We start from the raw sequence: 16,535 nt of genomic DNA, 5'->3' as shown, positions 1-16,535 counted from the left end.
GAGAAGCTGGAAAGAGAAGCTCCATGTCATGTGTCATAAATTCCCTTTGCTTCTTAGCGTCATCAGGGGTCTTTGCATTGTTATCAATGATACAATGATACAGGCCAAACTGAGGCTCAAGGTAATCTGATTGGCTACTGGTTTGTATAGTAGAACGATGAAAACCATGTGGCCCACTCAGTAGATCAGCCATCAATACCTCTATGCCTTTTTAAACTAAACGCTTCCTATGTTAGAACATAGGACAAGTAACGTTCTGCCACACTAATTAGCTCTAAGTATAAGCTTTATCAAAAAGGAAGGTTTTGAACCTACTCTTAAACGAACTGAAGGTGTCTGCCTCCTGAACTGAAAGTGGTAGATTATTCCACAGCCGAGGGGCTTGATGGCTGAAAGCTCTGGCTCCTACTCTACTTTTAGAGACTTTAGGGACGACAAGTAAGCCTGAATTCTGGGAGCGCAGTGCTATAGTGGGTTGATAGGGTACTAACAGCTCTTTAAGGTAAAATGGCACCATATTATTCAGGGCCTTGTAGGTGAGGAGGAGAATTTTTAATTCTATGCTAGATTTAACCGGAAGTCAGTGTAGCGATGCTAATACTGGAGAAATGTGCTCTCTTTTCTTGGTTCTCGTCAGGACACATCACTGCATGAAAAGAAGAATTTGTATCAGTACATGTCGTAGGAAATTCCTGGGGAAATTTCTGTTAACAGTTTCTGGCAGTTTTACAAGCCTTAGAATGTTGGGAGGTGACCCCCCCTGCTCCTAAGCCTAGGGGAGGCTTTCACATGCAAATGGTAATGCCCTGCGCTTTAAAAATGCAAACCAGGATAGTTTCCCTCGGAGCAGATAACACCTTTTTTCTAATCTATTTGGCGTAAGTTCACCAGGCTTAAATGAATATAAAACCTGAAATTATGAATTGTTCTTAAGTAGGTAAGTGTGCTATAATTAATTCCATTGTATACCAAGAGCAGAATCAATGCCATGAAAAAAAGTAAAACAATGCACATTATTTCAGCATTTTATTATAATCCAGAACACCATCCTCAATCTCAACCACTGTACAGTGTTAATATTAGTCACTTCTTCAATTGTGCTGGTTAAATTCACAGTGGATGTGTTAACCACACATCTACCAGCAATCTGCTCAACAGGAAGAAATTATGCTGGATATGATGTGTCTGTGCCCTGTAAGCTCCAAACTTCTGATGGCTTTCCATAAAAATATCTGTCAGGATGGGGATGAAGCAAGGAAAGTTGGGCAATGACATGTTTAATTGCAGTAGATTTTCTCAAGACATTAAGAACTATGAACTGCTTTATAATACCTGGTCGCTGTTCAGTTAAAGGGTCAAGGATGGGTTCCTCAAAACTGTTAGTGTTTGCACACCACTTAGCATATGCTGACCTTTCCGATCAAGTTGCATCTATGGAGTATGTAACATTCAAATGTGTTCCCCTTTTTCATGTCATTGTAAAACAGTTAACATCAGTTATACAGTTTTCAGGATACATCTGATGATACATTGATAACATTGCATGCCTGTCAACATCATCCAAGACAATATGTTGATATGGAGAGAGTGGCACTTTCCTAGAAGAAGTCTATCTGCTGACACCAAAACACTGTGCCTCACATAAAGCATATCGGTTGTGTCATCGTGTGTCAAAGTTCCCAACCTTTGTCCTCTCAAAATACTAACAATCTCCGCCCCATATTTACATGTCCATGGCATACTAAGCTGTTGACTCGGCTGAAATTGCCTCACAATTTGAACTTCAATAGTCCTATTGTTAAACTTTCCCAGTATTCCATTTAAACGCTCAAATGAAAAACACCAGAAAGAATAAACTGGTCCATAGTCCAATTTGCACTCTTTCAAATGAAGATGTAAATACGTGTTCGGGGTGCAGTGCAATGGGCCAAACTTTGAGAGAAATGACTGCATGAATTTGTCCGCTACTTCCAGTCTCTTGATGGATATGACTCTGGAGCAGAGTATGATACAAGCCTGGACAAAGTCAAACCACATGTCATAATATCTGCTGTCAATAAGCCCCTTCAGACAAAACGGAGAGTAAATTGTCATCCAGTTTTTCCACTGATCTGCTGTAAATCCTGTGAAACCAGATGAAATTTGTAGGGGAATTCTTCCAACCTCGCAAGGTACTTTGATGATCTTTACTCTAGTTTGAAGTTCATCAAGGCTCTCTGTTGTCAAAATTCCTAGTCCTGTCCACAGTCGGAACACATGTCATGCTGTACCAAGGAGAAGGTTGTGCATGGGATCTATGACGACAAATCTGATGGCATCATAGTAACTCAAGCGGAAAAGTTCTGACCATCTAGCTCCATACTGGTGTTCAATTCTTTTTGGTTCTGCCTTCGTCCTTTCTCCGTCTGGATATTCCGGCGAAGAGTATATGAACTTCTGATGACCGTGGCTCCCATGAAGACCCCTCAAATCCAGAGTAGTCCATTTTTGCTCCAAAATCTTTCCTGCTGAATGTCTTCAAACACTTATGGCATCTTGCAAGAGTTAAATGTAATATGTTAAACACACACATTTGTACTTGAGCATTCAATGAAAGAGACCTATCAAATATATCATTATAAACATCTACATTGTTCAATATTTATTAATTATATATTGCAAAGCAAATGTTTGAATATTTCAATTACCTCAGTATGCTACATGTCCAACAAAGCCTCCACATTTTTGGGCTGCAGGAATATCTGATGACAGGCAAAGCAGTGCCACTCCGTAAACCTGATGTCCTGTGAAAGAGCTGTCTTCCAAAATTATACCATGCCAAAGTTCTTGGAACTCATCAACCAAGGGATCTAAGAAAGCATTTATGTTAAGCGATGGCTCCTTTCGGCCAGGTATTAGTCCAACAAGAATCATATTTTCTTCCTTAAAAAGGCTCTCCAATCACATACTGGTAATCCTGCCATACTTGTCCATCATAAACATCTGCTAACACACCCTCAGGTATTTTACGTTTTCGCCATTCGTCACATCTCTCTTCAAATCCAGGTCTTTTAACAAGGGATTCCAGAGACTTTACAACACTGTTGTAACAGTACGGTCGTATTGGATAGACATACTCTTTACCGCTGGAATATTTAGCTTTTCTTAGCAAGGCAGAGCCACATTTCTTCCTTAGTGCAGTGCTCTTATTTGGGTGTTTGTAGAATGGGATTTAGCGACAAGTCTTGCACACCCTTGTACAATCCGATCTGAGCTCATAGGTTTCTGTTGGAATGTATACGGTCATAGATTTTGGACAAACCACATATTGTAAAAAATTTTCACAGAGGATGCCTGTCCAGCCCCTCCAAAGAGAATAAGGTGTTTGGCATATCGTTCGCGAAGGTAGTTAGGGAATCAGTACAGAGAACTGTTCCCATTATCCACATTAGCTGTTTGATGCACAGAAGAAGGGATTTGATGGCATTGTCACAGATCTTGAAGGTTGCTTGCCATGACAAACTCGTCACATCCAGAAGTTTCATCAGACAGTGTTCTGGCTTTTCTGAAGACTGACTGCTTTCAGGTTCCTCTCCAGCTTGCATGTTTGGATAGACTTCAGTCTGAACATCTGCCTGACGTTCCCCCTCTTTGTCCTCCTCAGTCATGTGGGGGTAAAGCGGGCGTTCTCCAACATGAAGACTGCTGGTTCAAACATGAAGGTTGCCAGTTCAAGCCCCAGTCTTCCCCATCTGCATGCCGAAGTGTCCTTGACAAGATACTGAACCCTCATAAACCCTAAGTGGCCCATCATAAATGTTGAGTGTACTAAAAATGTAAGTCGCTTTGGATAAAAGCGTCAGCTAAATGACATGTAATGTAATGTAGTCATCCTGTACAGATTTAAAGTACAACTTAAAAAATGGCTCAAAACCAACAGGTAATTAGCTATAGCAAATGGCCAGTTTCACATAACCTGATGATAATGACAGAATGATTGTGTTATGTAACGAACTATCAACTATCGACATAATGGTCAATTTCAATGGAGCTCTGGTTTTTGAAGAATTTGTTCTTTATATCTACGGATAATACAGGTTTAAATGTAATTGGAATTATTTCCCTAAATTTAGCTACAGCACTATCAGGTAGACTTTTAGAAAATGAGTTTATTAGTGGCATATATTCAGTTATTGAAAAATCAAAGGTTATTCTGATAGTATTGGATTGCGCGGAAGTACTGTTAAATGTTCAATTCCGACACCGTACAATAATACCAGGTCAAGTGTGTGGTTACAAAAATGAGTAGGTTGGTGTACACTAGGGATGAGCGAGTACAGCATTATCTGTATCTGTTAACCATATGAATTATCTGTATCCGTACTCGGAGTGGGTGGGGCCTAACCCGGAAGTGGGTGTGATTTAACCCGGGAGTGTGTGTGTGAGTGTGGATGAGTGAGTAAGAGAGAGACAGAGAGAGAGGGGGAGTGTGTGTGTGTAGCTTAATTTGTAATATTTTGTATACCACTACTACCTAGAATGTGTCAGACAATCAATGCGTGAAGTAAAAAAAAAAAACTGTTTAACAAAAAAAAAATCTCTGACAGCCAGAGACGCAACGCGAGTCGCTTTCTACCAGCACCACGTCTGAACGAACCCATGTTTAACAGAACTCTACTGGTTAATAAGTAATTACAAACTGAAATAAAAACAGACTTCAAGCTGAAGAAACCCTAAACGTTAAGGGAAAAGACCCGCGAACCTGAGTGACTGAGAGAGACAGAGAGCTGTTCTGTGAGTGAGTGAGCAGAGCGGTGTGTGAAGGGGAGGAGCGCTGTGACGCTGTGTGAGGATTTTCATTCAGTCCGAGCTCAGATAATGACTCGTATTACTCGTATAATACTCGTGCTCGGCAAAAGTGCTTTATCAGTACCGGATACTCGTTTCAGCCGAGTATCCGGCTCATCTCTAGTGTACACACTGACTGAAACCAATTGAGTCTAGTATTGAAATAAATGCTACGCTAATGCTATCTTGATTATTGTTAACATGAATATTAAAGTCACCAACAATAATAATTTGATTAACTAGGTTTGATACAAATAATTCCGTATAAGCCCCCGGAGCACGGTAGACTACAGCAAATATGATTGGCTGTTGGTGTTTCCTGGAGTGGCATGGAAGACTAAGAACAAGACATTCAAATGAGTTATAGCTGAGTTTAGGATTAATTGATAGACTGGAGTTAAAAATAGCAGCAACTCCATCTCCTCGCCTTAATTCTCTGGGAACCTGTGAATATATATGACTGGGGGGAGTAGATTCATTTAAACTGACATATTCATCAGGATGCAGCCACGTCTCAGTGAGGAACAATAAATCTATGTTGTAGTCTGAGACTAGTTCATTAACTAAAATAGCCTTTGATGACAGTGATCTAATGTTTAAAAGACCACATTAAAAAGTCTTAGTTTCCTGTGTTGTTTCAGAGGTTGTTATAATTTGTACTATATTTTTTTGTGGAATGGAGGGAGACCTCTGTTATTGTTTAATTTCATTAATTTAATTCGACGGTGGACAGACACAATCTCTATGTGGTTGTGAGACTGATCCAGATGGAGCGCAGAGAAGTGTTTAGCACTGCAGCTCTACACTCACAGAAATGAATCATGGTAGAGTTTATATTTATGCATATACATCTATTAGATTTTATTTAAATTAAATATTTTTTAAATGTATGTATTGAAATTAATTATAATCTGTGTAATTCTGTCAATTCTAAAATATATTAAATGTAATTACTTTGATACATAATAAAATGGTTTAAATAATCAAAGCTGTGAAACAAACACGATTCTTTTACTTAAAATGTATGGGATTGGTGCGCATACAATTAAGGCTACCGGTAAGTGAAGCGGAACAGGAAATGACACCCTCGTTTTCCACTGGACGCCATCTTCCCAGCTCAGGTGTAATGGTGAGTAATCCGAGTCATCCTTTGTATTCTTACATCAATCTGTGTATTATTCGTGCAGTTTTTACCGTATTACATATAATATCAATTCACTAATGATCAAATCTGCGGAATTCGTGATGACTGTAAGCAGTTTTATCTTGAGGCCTACTAATTTACCTCATGTGCTGGCACTCGCTAGCTAACGTAGCTAGCATTTCACTAAACTTCGTGCTGTATGCGGAGCATGGATGTATTATTCATCCACGATGTGGAGTAGGAAAAATGATCAATGATTGGCGAATTGAAATATATTTCATTCAAAACTTTTCGGGTATCTGAATGGCAGGGACACACCGGACGTGGAAGCGAATAGCCGCGAAGCGCCGCCATTTTCCTTTCGGGGCACATATTAACCGATTATGTCGTTCACACCAGAAGCAATCCGGTCTGGTCTAGAACCCTAAACCATATACATCGTATACGATAGACGGAGCATCGAATGCTACCGCCTACTGGCGCTGACGAGACGCGGGGCCGCCATTTTGGAGTGGTCATCCGCTCCACTCAGTGTAATCCGTTTGGCTGGAGCAATGAACTGTCAGCGCATTTAATTAATCATACCTCACTGAATACCACTGATTTTCATGTGTTTTTTTGTCATACGTGTAGCTATGATAAAGGCCACATGGTTTGGCGTGTTTTATTATTCAATACTAATTATACCAATTGTACGGTAATGTTAAATCATTACCAATCCAAGATGTTGGCCGTATTTCTCGCGTCCCAGCAGCCAATGCTCCGTCTATCTATAAGATGTCTATGCTCTAAACCCCCGCCGCTGCCGCCTCCCTCGCTCCCCCCCTTCACACAAAATTGTTTAAGATATCAAAGCTAAAATTGAGTCAAAAGGATAAATTCATTGATAACAGAAAATACAAATGGCCTAAAATTTCTGATCTTGTAGAAGGTTGGGTTTGTGGGTTTTTCAGTAGTGCTGTAGATTATACATGCACTTTGAAAACGGATGTTTTTGTAGCCATGTGGAACTTGTTTTTTGGTTGTTAATAACATGCTGTAACTGACTTATTGTTCTTTGTATTCATTCACAGGTGCTGTGTTATGTGGCCATGCAGATTGTGTGACACTATATTATCCTCAAGGTATGAGTTAATAAAACACTTCAGACTAAGACATTTCCACCATGCCCGCACATGCAAATATCCCTGTATTTATGTAGAGTGTCCTTGCACATTCACAACCTGGAAGAAACTTTTGACTCACATATATCGAGAACACAGAAAGCTAGAAACAGCAGTTGCTCAGTCAACTACATTCAAATGTCAGACGTGTGGTTGTGAAGAACTTTCAACTGAGAAAGATTACTTTAGTCATACTTTTCAACATCTTAGACAGTATGAAAATGTAACTTGTATGTTTGAGGGATGTGCATTTCAGACACATGTATATGGTACTTTTAAGTCACATAAAAATCGTAAACATAATCCCCACAGTCTATCAGATTTTAAGGCAGGTGTAGTTAAGGTCACTGTTCAGTCTGCTAGTCCTGATGATAGGCCCACATCTTCTGCAAACATAGATGATAGTCAGTCCGATGCAGATACTGATATTGATTATTCAGAGGACCTTCCTGAAGTAGTAGAAAAAAAACTTGCCTCTGTTCTATTGAAATTAGAGAACATTTTTCATGTTCCATCTATAGCAGTAGATGACTTGGTTGAAGAGCTACACTACCTGCTGAGTACAGTGTCTGTGCCGATAACTAGGAGCAGGCTCTCAGATTTTTTCAAAAACAAAGACATTGAGGTTGATGGTGTTGTTGTTAATGAATTAGCTGATTTACTATGTAAATCGAATCCTTTGGTTAATGCACTGGGGAAAGGTGGTGCACTTTCTACAGCGTATAAGAGAAAAGAATACTTAAAAAAAGTGTTTAATGTTGTGGAGCCTGTAGAGTTTGTTCTAGATCAAAAAAATTGCAGGTCCTTTCAATATATCCCATTACTGCGATCGTTGCAGCAGATACTTGATTCTACTGAAGTGTTGAATAGAGTTATTGATACCCACAGAACACAGAGCAGTAACACTGACCAGCCTGAAAACCAGCAGTATCGCTCCATAAGAGATGGTGTGTACTTCAAGGAAAACCTGTTCCTCTCAAGTGATGATTTAAAACTTTGTTTAACCTTATACATTGATGACTTTGAATTGTGTAATCCTTTGGGCACGTCACGAAAGAAGCACAAGTTGTGTAGTGTATATTGGATTCTGAATAACTTGGCACCAGGCTCTCACTCAGCACTCACCTCAATTTATTTGGCAGTTTTGTGTAAGAGTGACGATGTAAAGGCATATGGATATGAAAAAATTTTGGAGCCACTTTTACATGATCTTGTTACACTAGAAGAGCATGGTGTGTTCATTCCAAAGCTTGGATCTTTTGTCAAAGGAACAGTGCATAGTGTAATTGCTGATAATTTGGGCGCCCACGGTTTGGCTGGTTTCATAGAGAGCTTTTCTGGGCAATATATTTGCCGATTTTGTACTGCTCAGAAAGTAGAAATACAGTCAAAGGATGTTCATTCAGGTGCTTTTTGTCTACGAACCAAAGAAATACATGAAGCACATCTGAAGATTGCACAGGATACTCAAAATAATTGCTTTGGAGTGAAGAGAGCTTGCCCTTTAACTAAACATCTTCAACATTTTCACGTCGGCACAGGCTACCCCCCAGATATAGTACACGATTTGTTTGAGGGCATTGTCCCATTTGAACTAGCACTGTGTTTGAGCATTCTGATCTCGAAGAAGTTCTTCAGTTTGGATTCTCTTAACACGCGTATACTCAAATTTCCTTATAAGTGGAGTGACAAAAAAAATCGGCCTCACATCATACCACTTGCCTATTCCAGTAGGAAAACGATAGGTGGCAACTCCCATGAAAATTGGTGCCTCATACGTTTCCTTCCATTTCTCATAGGGGACCTTATACCAGAGGGTGAGCTGGCTTGGCAAGTGATACTAGACCTGAAGGAAATCGTAGAGTTGGTTGTGGCACCTGTTCACACGCACGAGACCATTGCGTACCTTGATGTCAAAGTGTCTGAGCACAGACACAGGTTGCTTGAGCTTATCCCAGGTGTGACGCTGAAACCTAAACACCATTATATCGAGCATTACCCACACTTGATCAGGTGCTTTGGGCCTCTTGTGGGTGTATGGACTATAAGGTTTGAGGCCAAACACAGTTTTTTTAAACAAGTAGCTCGACACACAAATAATTTCAGGAATATTGCACTTACTCTGGCAAGCAAACACCAGCAATTGATCAGTTATCACTTGCATTCATCCAGTCTCAGTGCATCAAATGTGGAAGTTACAAATGTCTCCATAGTCCCAGTTGATGTTTTGAATGAGGAGGTTGTATTGGCTCTCAGACTGAAGTATCCAGACATCAGTCAAGTGAATCTCACAAAGAATGTCACCACTAAAGGGATCAATTACAGAAATGGGATGTTTTTGGCATGTGGGTCAACGGCTGGAATGCCTGAATTTGCAGAGATCATACAAATATGTATAGTGAGAGATGAGTTGAGCTTCATAGTTCGTTTATACTTTGCTTGGTATCAGCACCATTTTGGGGCGTTCCAGTTGACATTGTCACCAGGAAGAGAGGTTGCCCTTGTTCAGCTTGAGGAGCTTACGGATTACTGTCCACTTGTGGCCTACACAGTCGGATCCAGACGTATGGTGACCCTGAAGAGACACATCGTCATTACAGGTTTGATTTAGTTAATTTACAGTGCCGTGTAAAAATCTTCAGTAACAAATTTGGTTTTAGTCCACCACATAAACTTTGTGGGTACTTCTCTGTACTCATGTCTGCTCTCTACTGACCTTCTCACTCTCCTAGTCTCCACTCTCTACTGACCTTCTCACTCTCCTAGTCTCCACTCTACTGACCTTCTCACTCTCCTAGTCTCCACTCTCTACTGACCTTCTCACTCTCCTATTCTCTCCTAGTCTCCTCTTTACTAACTTCCTTTGTTACCCTCCTCGCTGTCCTAGCCTCATCACATCTAGGCAATGACTGTGTCCTGACCATGTATTCTGCCTGAGTGATTGAATATTTGAATAACAAGACTAATACCTGTCTACTCTGTATTTCTGTATCCACCTTAGATTAGCAAAGCAGGATGGCAGCACGAGTAACCTTCAGAGTCCTCTTTGGAGGTGAAGAGGATGCAAGAAAACTCTCCATTGAATCCGGAATACCAAGAACTGTGGAGGACTTGGCTCTTAAAATCAAGACTTTCTTTGAAGTGACTGAGAAGTTCAGACTTCAGTACAAAGACAAAGACATGGATAATCAGTTCATGAATCTCTTGTCAACATCAGAACTTGAAGATAAAGGGACTTTGAAAGTGGTGTACATGCTTTGTGAGACAACCAGGTCCGCTCCACTCACGGAAGATGCCTGCTGCACAATCCCAGGTACTCCTTCCAAAGCCAGCTCTTCATCACAAGAACCAAATGATTCAGACTCCCACTCCAGCAATGATACCATCATCTTGTCATCGCCTGAGACCCGGTCCTGCCCCTGGCCTAGACCCTTTGTCGTGCCCCGCTTCTCATCCTGTGCTGAGATTATGCTCCAGAAAGGAAATGATGAGTTCAAGGCACAGGGAACTGTTCTGTGTCCTACGCCGAAAGTACGCTCAGATATCCTTGAAGGCCTAGCTGAGGAAATAATAAAGCACACAGCTTACCCAAGGGATGAGCAATTAGAGGAAGTGGCAAAGGCTCTGATACAGTCACATCCATGTTTACTGGAAAAAGCAACACGAACTGGATACTGTGGCTGGAAGCATTACCTGAAGATAAAAATGATGAACTTCCGCACCAAGCTGAGGTTTGTGTTTTATTTAATGGGTTCTTTTTTTGTTGCTGTCCTAAGTACCAAGGCTTATGCTTTATATTTGTGCCAGCAGAGGGTGGAGCAAGATAGTAAATGCCAGTCCGACAGATTAGAAGTCTTGCATTTAAGGTCTTGTGCCACTTTGCACCAGCATAAATGTATGAAAGACATGGCGCTAAGGACAAAACTAAAATAGAGCCCATTGTGTTTAAATTGTGAAGCAATTTTTGATCGTCAGTGAAAGGTGCTGAAAAAATATATTCATTTTGCACAGCACTGGACACTTAAGCTGTTTTGTGGTTACTTTGCACAGTTCATTTTTCTTTATCTATTACGCTCAGTTTGGAAAATATTCTTACTCCCTATTCATATTGTTAATACTTCTGTTTCCAATTGTATTGTGTACCATTGCTGAGAGTTTCTCATCATATGACAATGACGTTTCATTCCATTTCAGGTAAAAAAGAAGAAAAGGGATGAGGCCCTCATCAAGGAAAAGATGCAGCGTACATTCTCCCTCAGGAGACAGGAGGTTCTCCAGGAGCCAAAGATTCCAGAGTTTTTCAATAAATGGCCAGCACTCTTTGACGTCATTGAGGCAAGTGTGAATCTGAAGTTTAGTAACTTGTGTATTCAATGTCACACATTGTCACACATGTGGTAATTGGTAATTGGAAAAAAGCTTAGCGTCGAGCCCAACCCAAACCTAAGTGCTTTACAATGGCTTTCTCTCATTCACCCAGTTAACAATTCAATGGCGGTAGCAGGCTGCTGTGCAGTGCTCTAGCTTTGCTCCAGGACCCTTTGACATGTGGACAGTCAGAGCCGGGATTTGAACCTCTGACCTTCGGTCTATGATTGACCCCTTTACCAACTGAGCAACAGCTGCCCCTGTTTAAGTCTGTGTCCTGTCTCTGTTGTCTTTTACAGATCAACTTGGAGTTTATGCGGCTGACAACTGTACCACTGACCTTAACATTTTTGAGGGAACTGGACCGCCTGACCGGCGACCTGATCAGGGTTTTCAACACTAAAGGGGGAGCTGCAGGGGAAAAAATCGGAGCCATGATGGCAAAGATGGAGAATGTAAGTATTTTTTTGGTCTAACCCAGGGGTGTCAACCTCATACGCCATGGGCCAAAATTAAAAAATGTGTACAAGTCAAGGGCCGGACTGGTTGTTTATTGAGAACTTATTGAAATTACATTTTGCTTTAATGGAGTGTAGTGAAACCAGTTGAGTTCAGGATGGTCAAGGAGGGAAATGTTAGTGGCTTGACATGCGTGTTAGTGTGTATCTGACACTGACCAGCATGGAATCATGCAATGTTTGTTTCAGAATCAAGACATCAACGTGAGGCGTGATTGCGTTTTGAGATGTCTCAGCATCTACCTCTGTGAAGACCTGGACACATTGGTCAAAGAATACGTGGTAAGTATGTCATCTTTCTGTCCTTTGTGCCAGATGTAATTAATTTCCCTCTAGGTGCGCCTGATAACATGTGGTGTTCATGAGAATGGGATGGGCATTAGGTCACATTGACCTTGACCACCAGTAGTTCGTCATTGGGTCCAATGGGTTGTTTGTTTTGAGTAAGAAATTCCCTCAAGGCAATGGTGGTAGTGCTGTCACTTGTAGGAAGTAAATCCAAATGGTCCGGAGGGGCCTGAGGTGAAGAGACGGGTCCTGGCACCTAAGCGTCTCCCATCTGCCAGCAACAATTCTGCCCCAAACACGAAGGTGAGTACACAGAAACTTGATAGTTCTCATAAAGCAGCAGTTATGTAATTGACACCCGTTTTGGAAATGTTATTTAGTAAGAAATGCCTTTCAGATTATGTTAGTTCGGTTTTAATTCTTGATTCTGATCATCTTAACTCTCGTGTGTGTGTGTGTGTGTGTGTGTGGGGTCAACAAGATGCATGTTGTGGACTCTCAGCTTATGAGCTCCAACGCCTGAAGAACATCGGGGAGAGGGAAGCCTTCTTTTCGTCCTTGATGTTATTGCAAGTAAGTGGACATGTTGACTGGAACTCTAACCAACACAAGATTGATCGACTTGTCTCTCTCCCCCCCCCCCCCCCCCTCTCTTTATCCTACCACACTTTGTCTGTCTCCCCCTACTCTCTCTTTTCTGTCTCCCTCCCCATCTCCCTATGTCTCCTTCTTCTCTCTGTCTCTCCGTCCTTCCTTTTCTCTCTTCCCCTAGGTCTTCTCCCTCTCGGTCTGTCTCTCTCTCTCTCTCTGTCTCCCACACACTTCACACATATAGCTTTATTGTGTGTTACCTCCTATCACAGTGTAACTTCACACATACATAAAGCATGGGATTTTAAAAAGGTGTAAAAGTAGGGCGAAATTGTTACTTCTCAATTTTTTCAACAATGAGGTTTACAAAGATAATGCAATTCCTGTCTTCATCCTTTACCATACCTTGTATTGTATTTAGGGCTGATATCTGTGGAGAGAAATAATGGGATAATTATTGTTTTTTCTGTCAAAAGGCAGCTGAGGATCTGAGGCAGACTATAAAGCCAAAGCCGGATGTGAAGAGGTAAGTCATAAAACAGTGTAGTAGTAAGGATACTTTGTTTTGTTTTGGCTGTTGGGGCTGATTCTATTTAGTAGAATGGGGCATTTGCAAGGGTTGATGGGTTAGGGAAGAGAAGGTCAGGATAGGAAGAGATTAGTTCCTTCTATTTGCTAACAGGAAACAGAAAGAGGTTAGGAGAGAGGGAGGACGGCATGAGAGAGGGTTGGATAGGAGGGAGGAGTAAACCTTACCCTATGAGAGGAGATTAGGAGAGATGGTGGAGGGTAGGAGTGAGGGAGCAGTAGGTTTGCCTCTTTCCTACTGTCCTTTCACCCTACTTTGGCTCTTTTGGGTATTGTTACTTTGAATATTTTCATAAACCTCACAGATTTTTTATATTTTTAAGGGATGTTTTGTTGACTCCATTTTTATTGTGGCAGGTCAAATGCTTCGTTGGATAAAGTGCAGTCTCTTCTGTCTTCACGGAAATCCTTGCGTCTTAAGGAAGCACAAAACCTTAGCCTCAGAGTAGGACGAACCTATGAACATGTAAGTTGGTCTCTTATGTTTCATGTGCACCATTAAATATTCACTAAATTAAAGGATTACCGTAAGAGTATTAATTTTAAGCAATGAGACACGACATGCCATTCTTTACGGCACAGTTACCACAAACACGGTAAGGAATGGCATCTAGATTCTTTGACACAACCCTCATTGTGATCAACAATGCTCAAACACCACTTTTTTTTTAATCATATTTAAATAGTTGATGATCATTGAATGTACAACTCCATTTATACATAACTTGACTTTTTGTTTTGTTTTCCAGGCTTTTAGGGAGTCAAAGATCTTGAGGTCATTGTAACCTTGAACTCCATCGCATTCTCATGAACGCTATATCTACAGTGCCTTCAGAGAATTTTTTCAAATTAACACGCACTTGGCCTCAATGATGAGCTGCTTAGAATTTGGTGGTCAAAGGTGAGGGTGACACAGCTCATTGTTCTCTGTTCTCTCCATCTTTCAGGACATCGAATGCAGTGAGGCCGAGGCAGATGTCGCAGGGACAACCATTGCAATCTACACCGTTCAAGCTGAGGGTGATGATCATGATGGTCCTGGTGGACTCTTTGCAGATGTCGGTATGGTCCTGGAAGGGGTCCAAGTTCTCAACAACCTCCAAAGTATCAACCATGCATGCATAATGCTTTATGGGTTGGTCTATGCTCTTAATTTGAGCTATCCAAAAAACTTGAAGTATACATTCGAAGCTTACCAGAAGATCCTGATGGACCTGGAATCGTCCAAGCCTTCAGCCAAAGTACGAGCACTGAAACTCAAATTGTTCAGGTGACTCTTTTTTTGGGGTGGGGTGGTGATGGGAGGAGGAAGTACAGGAAGAGACCTATGTTCTACTACTATATGTTTAATGTTGTTGAGCCTGAAGAGTTTGTTCTGTCCTTTCATATCCCATTACAGCGATCGTTCCAGCAGATACAGATGTAAGGAATGTTGTTGAGCCTGTAGTTTGTTTGTTTGTTCTAGATCTAGAAAAAAGAGCAGGTCCTTTACTGCCATTGTTGGAGCAGATACTAACTTGCCTCTGTTCTATTGCAATTACAAAACATGTTTCATGTTCCATCTATAGCAGTAGATTACTTGGTTGAAGAGCTACACTACCTGCTGAGTACAGTGTCTGTGTGAAGAGAAGCGTTAATAAATTAGTTGAATCAACAAGGTGGTCTGATTGTATGCATCATTGAGATATTGTTGAATTTCAAACAAATACACAATCATCTTGAATAGGTAACCTAATAGAAAAAATCCATTGAATATGAATCATAAAAATAATGCATTATGATTAAATTTAAGCTTAATTGTTATGTATTTCAAAAACATACACATTAATCATCTTGAATAGGTAACCTAATAGAAAAATATTAATGGATATTAATCATAAAAATACATAAATCTAATGCATTTTGATTGAATTTAAGCTTAATTGTTATGTATCTTAAACACATACACTTTATTCATCTTGAATAGGTAACCTAATTACTATGTAATTCAAACAAATATACTTAATGTATTCTAAATGTATAACCTGAATAATATGCATTTAAATTCAATAAATTATATTAATACTGAATACATAAACCTGAGGAATATGCATTTCAAATGAATAGGCTTTATTACACTGATGCATATGGATCATGTAAAGTTTATGTGGTAGGTTTATGTTCAAAATATAAAAAATAATCAAATGGAACTTTGTTATTAATTAAATTACATAAATCTTAAAAGTTAGGGTTAAATATTTCTGTGAGTGTACTTCCTGGTCCCAACTCTGGGTTGTCAAGTTATAGACTGAGTAATATTCCTAATAAGAGAGCTGCTCCATTCCAAAAGGGATGAACGCCGTCTCTCATAACAACAAGACCAGGTTTCCTCCAAAAAGTTTGCCAGTTATCTGCAAAGCCCACACAATTTACGGGACACCACCTTGCCAGCCAGCGGTTAAAAGACAACATGCGGCTAAACATGTCACCACATGTTGTGTTTTGAGAGGGCCAGAGAAAATTACTGTGTCCGACATCGTTTTTGCGAAATCGCTCCACCAACTAAGAACGGCCATGCCCCACCACCCACAGAATCGAGAAAGAGCTATCAATCTGTCAATCCTTTACATGTCCGGGTTGGGTGAGGTTTCCCGTGTTGAGTCAAATTAAGCCGCAGGCTCCACTCCTGGTGGTGCCCTTCCGTCAATTGCTTTAAGTTTCAGCTTTGCCACCATACTCCCCCCGGAACCCAAAGACTTGTTTCCCAGACGCTGCATCCATCCATCCATCCATTATCTTCACCACTTATCTGTTAAGGGTCTGTAGTCAATTCTAGACATGGGCTGAGAGGTGGGGACCCTGTACAGGTTGCTAATATATCACAGTGCCAACATATAGAGGAAAACCATCCATTCACAATTACACCTACTTACAATTAAGGCTACATCTATACTATTACATTTTCATTTTGAAACTCTTAAAATTAAAAGCATTTTCATTCACCCAAGCAAATCTTAGCTCCAGATCAGTAATAATACCTGTATGCACTAACAAAACTTAAAACGGGTA

General features: G+C 40.5%; 1 protein-coding gene across 1 annotated transcript; it reads left to right on the top strand.

The window, feature by feature from the left end:
- The first annotated feature begins 5,912 nt into the window (after positions 1–5,912).
- On the top strand, positions 5,913–15,144 carry LOC133959263 (uncharacterized). The gene is made up of 8 exons (XM_062394384.1): positions 5,913–5,956; positions 11,329–11,469; positions 11,802–11,957; positions 12,210–12,302; positions 12,510–12,611; positions 13,376–13,425; positions 13,845–13,953; positions 14,435–15,144. Exons 1-8 carry the CDS (start codon positions 5,954–5,956, stop codon positions 14,759–14,761), a joined length of 981 nt encoding a protein of 326 aa, XP_062250368.1. The 5' UTR covers positions 5,913–5,953; the 3' UTR covers positions 14,762–15,144.
- Positions 15,145–16,535: the final 1,391 nt, after the last annotated feature.

The sequence above is a fragment of the Platichthys flesus genome, chromosome 8 (genome assembly GCF_949316205.1).
Source record: "Platichthys flesus chromosome 8, fPlaFle2.1, whole genome shotgun sequence".
NCBI lineage: Eukaryota > Metazoa > Chordata > Actinopteri > Pleuronectiformes > Pleuronectidae > Platichthys > Platichthys flesus.
Note: the sequence above shows the minus strand (reverse complement) of the source record. Positions and strands in the feature narration are given on the sequence as shown.

What these genes read in the sequence shown, in the direction of transcription:
- LOC133959263 (XM_062394384.1), top strand. An exon ending in CACTCTTTGACGTCATTGAG is followed by an intron (nt 11,470 to 11,801) that starts GCAAGTGTGAAT and finishes TGTCTTTTACAG; the next exon opens with ATCAACTTGGAGTTTATGCG. An exon ending in CATTGGTCAAAGAATACGTG is followed by an intron (nt 12,303 to 12,509) that starts GTAAGTATGTCA and finishes TGTCACTTGTAG; the next exon opens with GAAGTAAATCCAAATGGTCC.